The sequence below is a fragment of the Typopeltis vanoorti genome, chromosome 17, assembly GCF_054136105.1.
Source record: "Typopeltis vanoorti isolate ZY-2024b chromosome 17, IOZ_Tvanoo_1.0, whole genome shotgun sequence".
Classification (NCBI taxonomy): domain Eukaryota; kingdom Metazoa; phylum Arthropoda; class Arachnida; order Uropygi; family Thelyphonidae; genus Typopeltis; species Typopeltis vanoorti.
Genome location: NC_143565.1, coordinates 19,580,866 through 19,596,057, shown reverse-complemented (window position 1 = coordinate 19,596,057; position 15,192 = coordinate 19,580,866). Strand labels below are relative to the sequence as shown.

Here is a 15,192-nt window from a genome sequence, read left to right as displayed (position 1 = left end):
AATCTGTGAGCTACTTATGAACATTTATACTTATGAAAACATTTATAGTTTCAGATCCTGTTTAGGTTGAGTTAATTCCCTCAGAATTAACAAAAATACTGCTAAACATTTTTACAACATACTTCTGTAGATGGCCTGCTTTACAATGAAGGGTGAAACTATATTAATATAGTTTCTTTTTTTTTTTTTTAATATATTATAATAATATTTGCTCACTCTTAGATTTAATAGATCTTTTTTTGGAATTTAATAAAGTTGAACAAAACTCTAATTTTTCTCTAATAGCCTGGGACTGAGGGAATGTGGACTGCAGAATTTGGTGAATAGAAGAAGGAGAGGTGATATGATTGAGACTTTTAAACTGTTGAGAGGCAGTTACAAGGTAGACATTGGAGAGTTCTTTCACTTGGTGGTATAGCGGGAAGGAGCGATGACAAGGGGCCATCTCTGGAAGTTATGAAGGGAGGCTGTGTGCAAGAGGGTGAGGAGCGATTTCTTTGCATGGAGGGTGGTTGAACCTTAGAATGCATTGCTTGAGAGAGTGGTTGGAGCAGGAACGGTCAATGGATACAAGAGTGGTATGATAAACTTTGTGTTTCCTAAAAATGACCTCCGACGATTAGTCTTTTGACTCCATGGAGGCCTGGATAATAATAATATCCAGGTGTGCTAGTGTGTGGTGCACATGCATGGAAATAGCAATATCACGGATATTATATTTTTGCATTTATTTCTATTAAAAGACTCTCCTAACTGTTTCCTGGCTTCACATGATTCCTAAAATTAAACATAATGTACTAATGCTTCATGAAGAAGACACTTTTCTACAGGTCAACATTCAATCACATTTGAGTTAACAGCCTGGGTGTGAGGTCACAAATACGGACACCTTTGAGCCCTTTGAACAAATATAATATACAGATGGTGCAGTATGACAAATTCTTAGCATTCCAGTGGTTTTATACCATGCAGAAGGCAATTCAGGATGTATGCTGAGACAATAGCACCCATAAATCAGTGCTGTGATTGGTTATTGTGTCAACCAATCCAGTTGAATGTTGTCATGTGCCATGAGTTGCTGTTTTTGTTTTCGGAGTTTCATCTGTTTTGTGTGCATGAAGTGCGAACTGATGTGTTTAGGATAGATAGAGACAAATTTTCAATATATAATTTTCTATAAATATTTTATAACTTTTTTGTCCATATTTACAATGGGAAACAGCGTTGACAATTTACTGATGTCCCATTTTCAGCTTTTCTTTGGTTCAATCCGGAAAAATAATAATTTCCCAAGTGATTACTTTTTCCCGATTTCTGTGTATATTAAGTGGCTGTATTTAAAAATTATATCAAAAGTAAAATTATCCATGTCTCTCTGGTATTTGCAACTGATAATCTATTCTCACCATGAAGTGTAAACCCTTTGTGTTTCTCACATAAATGGCATGCATCATCAGTAGCATTGCACATCCATTTAGATTGGGCGTGCTGTCATGTGTGGCTTTTACAACCCATGCTACAAAATTCACATCAATTTGACCATATGGTTGCATTTTTATTGATCAAGTATTCAAAGTTATCCTACAATTAATTGCTTTGGACCAATTAAGATGAGCATTGATGCATTAGGCACTCTTAAAACTTTCATATATCAATAAAAATGCAACCACATGGTCAAATTGATGTGAATTTTGTAGAGTGGGTTATAAAAGCCATATGACAGCACGCCCAAAATAGGTATGCGAAACTACTGATATATATGTAGAATCTTATATGTATATATATCTATATATAAGTAAGGTTCTAGAGTAAGGTTCCAGGATTATTATCCCCTTATAATTCTTGTATAACATACAACAAACTCTCATGACAGCAAATACCACTATAGTAGTGAAATTTTTTTAGCACAACATTATAGATATGGTAAAGTAAATTTCATACCATAAACGTTCTGCTATAAAAAAAACTATTTCTCTCGTCCTTTCAAGTTTGCTGTTAGTTGAATGTGTACACACAAACACACACATTTGAAGTTATCATGAAATGAGTTGGTGAAATCAACTTGAATAAAATCAATATTCTTAATGCACATTTAATATAGCTTTTAAATTCAATAGTAAAAATGCATAACTTATTTGTACAACATTATCACAGATTTAAAAATCATTGTGAAGCAAAGAGGTGTCCTTATTTTTTTTAAGGATATCTCTTTAAGGACATTTCTAAAAGGCAGCTGTACATGGAAGCGATGCAATACAGTGCTGAAATATCAAACTTGCAAAAATAAACATCTTGCCTTTGTTATACTGTATGATCATTATAGATATTTCAAAATACTTATTATATAAGGAAATATATAAGTCTATTGTCCTTGAACTACTTGGAGGTGTCACATTCTAACAGTAATAATATAGTGTTTTTCCATCATCAGTTAGCTATTATCCCTATTTATTTTTTATATTTTATTCTACATATTTATCATGGATGAGTTCAATTTTATTAGGTCCTGGATTCTAAAGTTAGCGGTGCCTGGGAAGGTCATATTTCTCTACTGCCACTGTTCTTAGATTCATATAAATATTTCAATTAACTGGAGAAAAATACTATCAATACCCTTAATATTAATGTTCAATGCATTTTGTCTAGAGTAAAAGTGAATGATCCACGACATTTCCATAACTGTGAGGCAAAACGTTATCCAATAAAGCATTAATACTGAGAATGTGCAAATGCAGATTTTTTTTTTTTTTTTTTTAGTACTAGTATTCATGATACATTATTAAGCAATAATATTCTAGAGGGAAAAAGAAAAACATGAATCTATGAAAAGAAGATAGGAAAATTCAAATTTAACTCACTAAAAATATATACATATATATATATCATGATCTCTCAGTTATCTAGCCTACGGATAAATAAGCTTTCAATTAAAAAAAAACTTGGGGTGCTTAAGGGTTAAAAGCTTAATATCCGAGAGGAGACTTCCGTATAGCCTTTAAAGTGTGGAGAACCAACCAGCGCTTCTGACCTAATGTCCAATCTTCACCTTCTCGTGGTGCACCCTGTTAGCTTACTACCTGGATACTGAGGATGGGCTGGCAATTTGGGATTTAGCTGACCAAATTCTATTCTTAACAGCTTACACCATAAATAAAATGGTGGTACAACATAACAAAATTATATGCCGGCTGGGGCGTTGCCTGGTTAAACAAAGCCCCATTGTTTTTGCCACGAAACCAGGGCATATAGTGAAAAGTCAACTAGTGGAACAAATCCTGAAACACTCAAATCAACATCAACAGAGTTCGAGATTGTTACTATCAACTTAAGAAGACTAATGGCAAAGAAATGAAGGAAATGAAGGCTGACTGAGGCACAGGATAAGCACCAGATCAACATAATAGGGGTGACTGAAACAAAAAAGACTAAAACTGGTAAGCTCTTTCTGTGCAATAAATACAAAATATTATATTCAGGCAATAACAATCAGGAAAAAGAAAGAATAGCTATAGAATTCAACATACAAGGCTAATCTCCTTGAATGGCCACTATCAAGTAGAGTGACGTGGGCAAATATCAGAATAGAGAACTGGACAATGAGGATTATTTGTGTCTATGGTCCCACAGATGCTTCTACTAAGGTAGAAGTGGAGGAATTTTTTCAGGCTTTAGAGAAAGCTACTGACACAATGAAAAAAGAAAAGTTGGTCCTTGTTGGGGATCTAAATAGCAAACTAGGAAATGATTGTCAGACATACAAAAATATTTTGGGAAAATTTGGAGAAAAGAGCAAAGCTAATAATAATGGCAAATACCTGTTGGATTTCTTCTCAAGACATAGACTGATTCAGCAATGAGAGGCATGTGGCAAGTTTCATTTAGCAAAAAATTGCTAAATGAAACAAGCAGTTACAGCACGGTGGTAAAAAATACTCAACAGGCATACAGTCAGGAATACATATCCATACTTGAAGTAGAAAAAGCCATCAAAAGCTTGAAATGTGGAAAGGCAGCAGGAGTAGATGATATTCGACCAGAAATGCTGAAGTATGGTGGTATAAAAGTCTTACAGTGGCGACACTGCATAGTTCAGAAGGTCTGAACAGAGAGACGAATTCCCGAATTGGAGTAGAGCTCTCATAGTACCCATATATAAAAAGGGAAATAGAACTGAATGTGAGAATTACAGAGGTATTTCTTGTGTTCCTGGTAAGATTTACGCAAGTATACTTGAGAAACAGCTGAGAAGAATTGTGGAAGGAAAGCTTGGTGAAGAATAAGCTGGATTCAGGCCAAATAGAGGTTGTCTAGATCAGCTTTTCACTTTACAGCAAATAGCTGAGAAATCATGGGAATATAACAACGTTCTGTATTTAAGTTTTGTAGACCTGCAAAAGGCATACGACAAGGTCCCAAGAGAAAAGCTACTCAAAACGCTACATTTGTAAGGTGACAATGGGGTATTATATCAAGCAATACTTAGTCTTTATTTGAGTTGTAAGTTTGTAAGTCAGCAATTAGAATTGAAGGAAGTACAGGAAGGTTTAATGTTAAATTTGGTGTCAGACAAGGATGTACATTATCCCCTCTGTTATTCATTATCTATATGGATTACATTATAAAGGAAAGTGGCATTAAAATTGATATCAAAATTGGAGATGTTAATCTCAGCTTTTTGCTTTATGGAGATGATGTTATACTCCTATATAAATCCGCTACAAGTCTGCAAGATTCCCTGATTAAATTGAATGAGTGTTTGTAATAGATATGGTATGAAGGTCAGCAATAATAACAAGGCAAAGACAATGAAAATAGGCAGAATCATTGAAAATATCAACTGTTGTGAATGGAGAACCTATAGAACAAGTAATGTATTTCAGCTACACAATTTTTAGTGAAGATGGTAAATTAAATATGGAAATAGACAACGGAATCAAGAAAGCCAATATGGTAGGAAGTCAACTGAATAAATTTATATGGAATAAGAGAAAAATTAGTCAAAAGACTAAATTAGCTGTATACAAAACAGTGCTCAAACCAATTTTAACTTATGGATCTGAGAGCTGGGCCAGCAGTAAAACACTTGACTCAAGATAGATTGCAGATATGAAAGTCCTGAGAAAGATTATAGGCGTGAACTGATGGCATCAATGGCAATATTATATTAAAAACAAGGATATTAGGAAAGAACTTGACATTGTCAGAATCCAGGAATGCATTAGCAGAGATAATCTCAGGTGGTATGGTCACTTAAACAGAATGGGCGAAGAAAGATTAGCAAAACAAGTGTTCTCTACCAGGTTGGCAGGAAAAAGATCCAGAGGAAGTCCAAGATATAGGTGGATTTCTGTCTTAGAAGACCGAAATATAAGATCTGATCATTTTGGAGTCTTAACAGATAACAGTGATTTGGAGGAAAATTATTGATAGGAAGTTAGTAATGATGTAATTTCTTCATGTAGTGCTATCATAATATCCTGTACACCTCTTGAGGATACATGTCAGGAATTTTATGATGATGATGATAAAAAAAAAACCTTAAATGGGTTAGTGTCCACTGGCTTCTGTCCAGTACCATGTGAATATACCTTCAGTTATTCAAACCTTTGATTATCTGACTGGCAAACTGCCTTTGCTGTGGCTAGATAATTGAGGGATTACTGTATGTTAAAAGGAACCATGAGAACTGAAAATTTTAATGTGATATACAGTGGAGTCGACAAAGACCAAAGAGCACAAGCAGAAGTCATGACTTGGATTCATAACTCCCTTTCAAAACAGTTAAAACATTATAAATTATGGAATGAAAGAATAATAGAAGCTAGAATAAAAATAGATAGAGGCTATTTAACAATAATTGGTTTATATGCCCCAGAAGAGGGAAGAGAACAGGATAATATTGATTTTTATAATCAGCTACAAAACATATATAATAAAATAAATAAAAATGATTACGTAATTTTAGCAGGAGACTTAAATGCAAGAATTGGAAACACAAAAATTAATAATAATATAGGAATACATGGAGAACATACTCTAAACAGGAATGATAATAAAAATTGATTGACTTTGTAGTTTATAATAACCTAAAAATAACGAATTCCTTCTATAAACATAAAGACATACATAAATATACTTGGGCAGCAAGAGGATGGAAATCAATATTAGATTACTTTATACTAAATGAAAAGACATCAAAATTTTCACTAGATGTTAGAGTTCACAGAGGATATGAAATAAGCAGTGACCACTTCCTTGTTAAAATAAAATTAAGATTACCACCTAAATGGCTACAAGTAACAAGAACAGAAAGAAAAATTGAAACATTTGTTTATAAAACTTTATAAAACTAGACTATTGAATGACACAAATGTACAATGGCTATATTAACAAAGAATTAACCAATATCTAGATAAAATAAAACAAAATAAAGAAATAGAAATAGAATGGCTTAATATAAAAACGATACTAAATGCAACAGCAAATGAAAGCTTAGAAAAGACCAAAAAATTCAATAAAAAGAAAAAACTGAAGATCTGGGATGATACAATAAAAGAAATAATCAAAAAGAAAAAAGAAGCCTATCACAAATGGTTAAGCAATAAAAGATTAGAAGATGAAATAGAATATAAAAGAATAAGAGTCATAGCTAAAAGAGAAGTCAGAAAAAGACAGAGAATCATGGAACAAATTTGTTTCTAATTTAGAACATGATTCATATAAAATAAGACCTAATGTATATAAAATTTTGAAACACTTAAATGCAGATACCAAAGAAATCATAAAATTAAACACTGAATTGAAATTAGAAGAATTTCTAAATTACTACACAGAACTGTGGACAGACAAATATTTTAAAAAAGACAACTGGCAAACAATTAACGAAAATGAAAAGGAAATAACTAAAGAAGAATTAGAAATCAGCCTGAAAGAAACAAGAAACGGAAAATAACCTGGAGAAGATAAGCTAGATTCAGAACTACATAAATACGCAGGAACAAGATTCAAAGAAAGACTCTTATTATTTTTAAATAAAATTTACTCAACTGGTATCCACTCCCAATAGAATGGAAAAAAGCAATTGTGATTCCTATCTTTAAAAAAGGTAATAGAGATCACCCTAAAAACTATAGGGGTATCAGTATACTAAATTCCTGTTACAAAATATATAGCAGAATCTTAAATAGCAAACTGATGAAATATTCCGAAAACTTTATTTTAGAAGTACAGAATGGATATTTAGAAAAGGACAATCATGTATAGACCTGGCCTTTTGCCTAAAATTAATAATAGAGAAAAAAAGAGAATACAATTAAAAAATACAATAAAAAAAGAGAATTGCATTTATTGACTTTGAAAAAGTATTTGACAAAGTTAAAAGAAACATATTATTTAACATATTAAAAGAAAGACAAATACCAAATAATATCCTAAAAGCTATCACAAGTATATATGAAAATAATCAAATACAAATAAGATTAAATCATGAGCTATCATTTATACGAGAGAGATAAACCAAGGGATCCAACAGGGATGTCCCCTCTCAGCAACTCTTTTTAATATCTACTTAAATGAAATAATAATAAAATGGGATAAAAATTTACATCAAGGAATTAAACTTTCTCCTACTGTAAACTTAAACACTCTCCTCTTTGCCAACGACCAAATAATAATTACAAATTCTGAAGATAAACTACAGAAAGCTATTTTAGATCTAAATGAGATATCCAAAGATTATGGTATGATAATATCAACAGAAAAATCAAAAACTATGGCTTTTAAAGGACAAGATCCAGCAAGAACTAAAATTGTAATAGATAACAAGATCTTAGAACAGGTGAATTCATTTAACTACCTAGGATGTACGATCACATATGAAAATGAAAAAGATATAAACATAAAAATTGCAAAATATTTAAAAATGACAGGTGTAATTAACTCTATATTTAAACCAAACCTAGTTCAAAAACAAACCAGACTAAAAGTATACAATACATTAGCCCTAACAGTCTTAATGTATAGAAGCAAAATCTGGACAATAAAACAAAAAGACAAACAAAGATTAACAACAGCACAAATGAAGTTTATGAGAAAAACTGCAAAATATACCCTATTTGATCACAAAAGAAATGAAGAAATTATGAAAGAATTAAACCAAGAACCAGTAATAAAAAAAAATTAAAAAATATAAACATAAATGGATGGAACACATTCAAAGAATGAAAACAGAAAGATTACCAAAACAAGCCATTAGGAAAAAGAAAACCAGGACGTCCTCTTAAACGATTCAACGATGACTTCTAAGGCCGGAACAGGCCATGCTAGGCCAAAATCCTTGATACGTATAATGATGACTGTATGTTAAAATTGGTAATACAAATTTTATAAAAAATTCAGGCTGGTGCTATTCTCTAACAATGCAATTTAAGAATTCTGGTGATCAGAATAACATTCAGCTTTTTTTTTTTTTTTTAATGTCCAAGTCCTTCAGAATGATTCTCGATTTCAATAGTACAATTCAAGAATTATCATGAACTCAATAAATATGATTTAGTTAAAAATAAACAGATGAATTGTTACACAACAGTAATTCTATTCTTTTACTACATACTTTATGCGGTACTTACTATATTTCTATCTATAGCAAATATTATCAAACTACTGTTTCCTCAATCTTGAATATTATAATCAAAGTATAATTATATACAGGTCCCTCACTTGAAACATAAAATCTATAATTTACTTTATATAAGAATGTATTAATTTTTCCTATAATTCAGACAAATCAATAATGTTTTTATAAAACTTAATTATACAGTTAAGTGTGTTCATTTTTGTTTTGTATTTGGTCACTTAACATTAAAACTTGAGTTTTTTCTTGATTTTATTCGTTGACCATATATTAAGTGACCAAATACAAAACAAAAATGAAAAATGGCTATACAAGGCATATTCCTTCTTTCGAAAAACTCAAATATAAAAATGAGAGAATGTTAAACCATCTAAACTTCTTAAAAAGATGTAGACAGTTCAACATCATTCCCAAGTTTTTAACTATTGAATAGCAAATAAAATCAATAAGAGCAAAATAGATTTACTATAAGGCATCTTTGTCTTTACTCTGTGAAAGAATCCAAACTGTTAGATTTGCACAGTAATCCCTCAATTAATGCGCCCCTATTAGTGCATAATTTTTTTTGATACCCAAATTTGATTAGTGCACCTATATACATCTTAAAAACAAATGTTACATATTTTAAAAATTTTCTATCTATACATTTTTATGGCTAACTATTTTAAAAAATCACTTACCAGAATGAAATAATTTAGTTACCGATTTAAAACATTTTACAAAGTTATTTTTAATGGCATACTACACTACTTCTATGTACACTATGTTCCAAATTTTTACTGCCAAAATTTATGTCAACTGCTATAGTATGCCCACAAATTCGAGACCCTTCGACACTTCTGCACATGTCACAAAAAGGAGAATCCATTCTGATAATAGGGTAATCAATCCATCTTCTGGAATGAGTTGTTTATTATTACATGTCGGAAAATTAACTTCTCTTTTATGATCACTGTACTTTTTAAAGTGGTAACTATTTTGCTTGTATAACAGTTGAGAAATTTTATCTATAAAGCAGGTGATTTCGCATGTTGGTGACCAATTCGTACGGCCTTCATTTCTTTCTCCCTTCAATGATAATGTCCAAGAGTTAATTAAATCTCATTCTGAAGAATTGAGTGATTCCGACTTGCTAAATTTAGAAGCACAGAGGGGAGATCCCGAAGAATATGAAGAAAATTTAACCACTGATAGTCAGTCAAAAGAGATTGCACAGAAACAATTTGAAAATATTTTTAGTACAATCGAAGTTTTTAAGCAGCAATGCTTCGAGGCTGACCCTGATGAAGAGAGAAGCAGTAAAATTTATAGAAGAGTAGATGTGGGCATACCGTCGGTTGTATGAAAAAAAGAAACAAAATGCCCGCCAAACTATGTTAGCTCAATTCTTTGTTAAGAAGTAGAATAATAAAATTTATATTCTGAATATGTTTTATTGTCTTTCAGCTTCATGGTTTTCCTTTAACTAGGCCCTGAGACATACCTTAATTCTTTTATAAAAAAAATTAAGGTTCAAAAAAGAAATTTGAGGAACGAATTATACTTTTCCCCATAGGTTATTATATTCGATCAGTGCGTTTTCGATTAATGAGCCTGTTTTAAAGAACGCATTAGGTGCACTAATCGAGAGATTGCTGAACTTAGTAAAATAGACCTCATATGCTTAGAACTTTTCAAAGTCATCTCTAACAGCATAGATAGCAACGTTTGGAATATTCTTGACCGCATGGTTCGAAATAGTTATGACAAGGTTTTTCTAACTAGTAAAAAAGCGCAAATTAGAAAGTTCAATAGACTTTATGAAAGAAAATACAACTCAAGACTGAGTCTCCCTGATGAAAAAGTTATTTTCAATCTTTCAGATTACACATTATCAAAACCAGAAGCTGACATACTAAAGAAAGGTTTCAACTTTGCTATCACTCCAGATGGCATTCCAAAGATCGATTTTATTAGCAACATAGAAAAGGTACTTTCTTCATTCTCGGAAACAGTAGCAAATGATATCCGATTAAAAAGCACTATCATCCTTTCAACTTCAAAACCAAAACTTAATATAACTCCTCCTGAGAAGCGAGCCCATTTTAAGAAAGCATCACCATCTTAAAAACAGACATCCTTGCAAGCCTAGACATGATTTTGTTATTCACCAACATACCTGTTGAAGAAGTTATCAAGATAATAGAAAAATCTCTATCCACATGACACAGCTCAGCTTTTTCACCATTGCCTCAAATTGAATTATTCCAAAGTGAATAACACAATTTATGAACAACTTGATGGCTTAGCCATGGGCAGTCCCTTATCACCTCCCTGTGCTGATCTGTTCATGGAAAAACTACTGACATCCTTTCCAAAGTAAATCCAAAGCCATTGGTTTGGTGGAGATATGTAGATGATGTTTTCATAATTTAGAAAGGCACAGAAACTACCTTATCTGATTTCCTTAAAAAAATAAATTCCTTCCACCAAAAAATAAAGTTCACGTTAGAGCTTGAAAAGAATAATCAATTGCCTTTTCTAGATACACTAATAAAGAAACAACAGAATGGACAAATCCAGCTCACGATCTATCGAAAACTAACAGACACTGGACGTTACCTGCACTTCAAATCTTCTCACCATAATACATAGGCTTAAAAATAGGGCAACCCATATTATCTCAGAAGAAAAAGATCTCCTTGATGAACTTGATTCTCATATCTCATATCACTAGTAAACAACAGTTACCCAAAAAATATAATCAAAAAGATTCTTCATAGAAACCCTCCACAGCAACAACCTCCAGTTGCACAATATACATCATCCATCATCATCCCTTATGCAGGCTCAGTTTCAACAAAAATAGCCAAACTCCTTAAGTCTTTCAACATCAGAGTTGCTCTCAAACCTGTCAAAACTACATGGCACATTTTAAGATCTCCTAAGGACATTAATGCCTTCTTCAAATACGCAGGTGTATACAACTTCCCATGTTCCTGTGGATTAATTTACATAGGCCAAACATCAAGAAACCTGGAAATTCGAAAAAAACAGCATATAGAAGACATGAACAATTACAGAACAGATGCTTATCGCTAACCACACCATCGATTGTGATAACAGCTCCATACCTTATATAGAAGAAGATTTTCAATGTAGAAACTTCAAAGAAGCCATGGTTGTACTCCGTTTGAGAGAAAATCTAAACAGAAATCAAGCAATGATTCTGAAAGACATCTGGAAAAGCCTAATAAATTCACTGAGCTTACCAGAATTTCATTTTGCTAAAAACTATACAATGCACTCAATAAACAATGACTGAGACACCACGCTCCATGCTTATGATGTTATGCGTAAGTTTGAATTTTAATTTATTCGACTGTGTTACTCCATTCTTCTTTTTTTTTTTTTACTAGCAAACGTTATTGTGTACTGTCATACTTGTCCTGAAGAAGCCAGACAGAATAGCTGGTGAAACTTGTTGACAATTTGTGTATATCATTTATTAATATATGGTCAATGAATAAAACCAAAAAAAAAAAACAAGTTTTACAGTCAAGTGTCTCACTACAGTAAATGCCTAGGGGCCACAGGAATAATTTGTTATAATGGATAATTTGCTATAGTGAATTTTCAAATGAATGCTCTAATTGAAAAAAATAAACTAGCCTAAGAGATCATCGCTGAATCCAGCAAGAACAGCTCTCAAAAGACCAGATCAGTGACACCCGGGAGGAGGAGGGCAGTAGCGCGATGAATGCAGGAGAAAGAAAGTTCCATCAAACTAGATATTTCTTAAGGTCTAGAAGAGTTGGAAGGGACTAGTCAAAGTCATCTCCAGAAAACAAGGGAACCAAAGAACAAAAAAATTAAACCTTTGAGTTTAATTTTTTTAGAGAAAAGGGTGGCCTTCGTAAAATATCACGAGAAATAAGTTTTGTTTAAAGAATTTTTGCTAAATATTTTACAATAAATTTTGTCTGTAATAATAAAATAAAAGAATGTACTTAATTAGTTGCAATAATATAAAATTGTAAAAGTATCAATTCTGTTAAAGTGCACCTGCACTCTAGAATTGTTATTAAGAGCTTAAAAAGAAATAAGCCGGATTAGCGCCGAATGCCATGAGAATCGTAAGGTCAAGCGGCCAGCGATGATGTAGGTTCATTCATTGCTTGTGGTTAATCTTGGGATGTTACGAATGTAGAACAAAGGACTGAGAATAGAATAAAAGGGCAATACAGTATGCGGTTCAAGGCTTTTTCAACCTGTAGCCGATTTTCTCTTGGACCTTGGTGCTTCACCTACGAGGGCTCCTTCCGGAGTAGAAGGATGATCGTTCTTCCCACCACCGATGCCTGATATATTCTTGTCGCCTGCCCGCTTGCTCTAGTCTGCGGATAGCCACGGGAGAACTCCAGTGCATATGTCGAAAGAAAATTATCGAGGATTGACCTGATGAAAGTATCTATGTGTATCACTAAAGAAATCGGACTTTCCTCTTGAGATTTGTTAACAAGTAAGCCTTCATTTTGTTTGTAGTATGTAATACGATTGTAATAGAAAGAGGGAGAGGTTATTTGTTAACTGGCAGTTATATGTGAACATTTTTATAAGGGAAGAAGTTGTTTTGTTAAAGTTGTCTAATTCATAAGATGCTTGAAGTAATGTCTAAGATAGTCTTATATAAGTAGTGAATGTGTTGGAAGAGAATTAAGTGTGATATCCTTTCTAGAATAATTGTGCATGCTTATAAGCTAGACTGTGCCACAGAAGATACTTTTATGTCAAGCAAGATTAAGTCATTCTGCTAGTGAAAGCATTATAGTTTATGTTGTTCAGATAGAGAGTTAATTTGTGATTTAAAGTGCATTTTGTTTAAGTTAATATTTAATCAAATTTTTGTTATGTTCTGTATTATGTCTTTGACTCGAAAATAAACATGTTTTGTTTTTATAATTATTACCTGGTTCTCATTCCTAAGCCAATGCACTATCACGAAAAATATTAACGAACCTGCAGGAGAAAATTATAACAGCGAACCATGATTTGCATTTTAGGAAATTGTATAGAAATGTTAGATTAATTTTTGTCTTCTTCTCGCCCTGACTTTCAAACAAAATTAGATCAATTAAGTGGCACAGTCGTTAAGACAAATAAATTTCTTAATTGATATTGTGCGATTGCTCAGGGACTGTCACATTAGATAGATCTTCAAAACGAGGTCAAACTAGCAGCAGAGAAAGGGGGGGGGAAGAATTAACGTTAAGTAAGGAAATAGATAGACAGATAAAAGAAAAGATAAGGGTTAAAGGATAACAAAAACAAATAAGAATAAGTATAAACAAAAGATAAAACGAAGACGGACCAAGAATATTACACACTCATCAATATTATAAAGAATGGATTAATTAAAAATTCTCTTTTATGAACTTTAAATTGAACTTTTTAATTTAATTTGCTTTTTATGATGCTCATGCAATATCCAATTCAAAAAGTATTTTCTTCTAGTAGAAACAATTCTTTATGAATAAAAATTAAACTGACGAATAAGACTGCTTTAACAATAGAGAAAAATATTATAATTTCATGCTTATTTTGTTGTTTATTTTATACTTGTTTCCCTATGTAATAAAACAGTCCCTATTAAAAAATGAAATGAAATTTTGTCAGCAACAGATAGATGTGATTTGATGTTTTCATGACAACAACAGGGTCCACTTTTAATAGTGCTATTATATAATAGTGAATGTAATGTGTTAAAAGTGTAACTTATGTCACATTTTATTTCGAAAATATGAACCAGCCAATATTTCAGCATGGAATGTGCATCAAGGGATACTTTTCTTATGTATTTTTCCTCTTTCTGCAAGTCACTTTTTCTTTCTTTCTTTTACTTGCATTAATTCAAGCTTTTTCTGGCATATTCTGCAGCAGTATAATTATATGCATTACATTTGCCAACTGCCAATCCCACCAATTAAATGAAATTCATGAAATTTCCCATTAGGAAGTATTAGGAATAATGCATCAACTGAATTCAATTAGCTCTGAAACAACTCGGACTGTCATTCTACATGAAACCTTATTCTATGAAATTAAAACGATATGCAAATTATTTTCCCCATTTTTGCATTATTTCTTATTGTTACAACATATCGAAGAACAATACATTATAATATACAATACTAACTTATTTCCAGTTTTGTATCACTAAGATTTTTACTGTAATAATTTGCATATATGTGAATTTGTGTCATCTAATAATAATTGCAATGCAATAGGTTTTGTTAAATTATTTGGTGCAGTAAGAAACTGTAATATGTATCAGTGCCACTCAACAGTTATTGGTCCCAATAGTGATACATCACAATAGATCCACAAAACCTATAAAAGAGGAGAAAAAATAAGTAGGATGATTTATTTTTCATTTTAGAAATGTTATAAAATAATTTAATTAAGTAAATTGGTAGCACTCCTCAGAATATCTTAACATTGTGTGAACAAAATATAAGAGGAGCTTTAAATAAAATAATCTCTTCTGTAGATTATTCTTATAGTATTTTGTTATTCAATGC

The 15,192-nt window shown here is 31.9% G+C and overlaps 1 protein-coding gene across 1 annotated transcript in view; it reads right to left on the bottom strand.

The window, feature by feature from the left end:
- Positions 1 to 14,748: 14,748 nt before the first annotated feature.
- Positions 14,749 to 15,192, bottom strand: part of LOC150097206 (lysosomal alpha-glucosidase-like) — a 152,104-nt gene continuing 151,660 nt past the window's right edge. Inside the window, exon 18 of the mRNA XM_090406804.1 lies at positions 14,749 to 15,001. Within this exon, the coding sequence (XP_090262930.1) occupies positions 14,942 to 15,001 (60 nt within the window). The 3' untranslated portion in view covers positions 14,749 to 14,941. The remainder of the gene's footprint in view (positions 15,002 to 15,192) is intronic.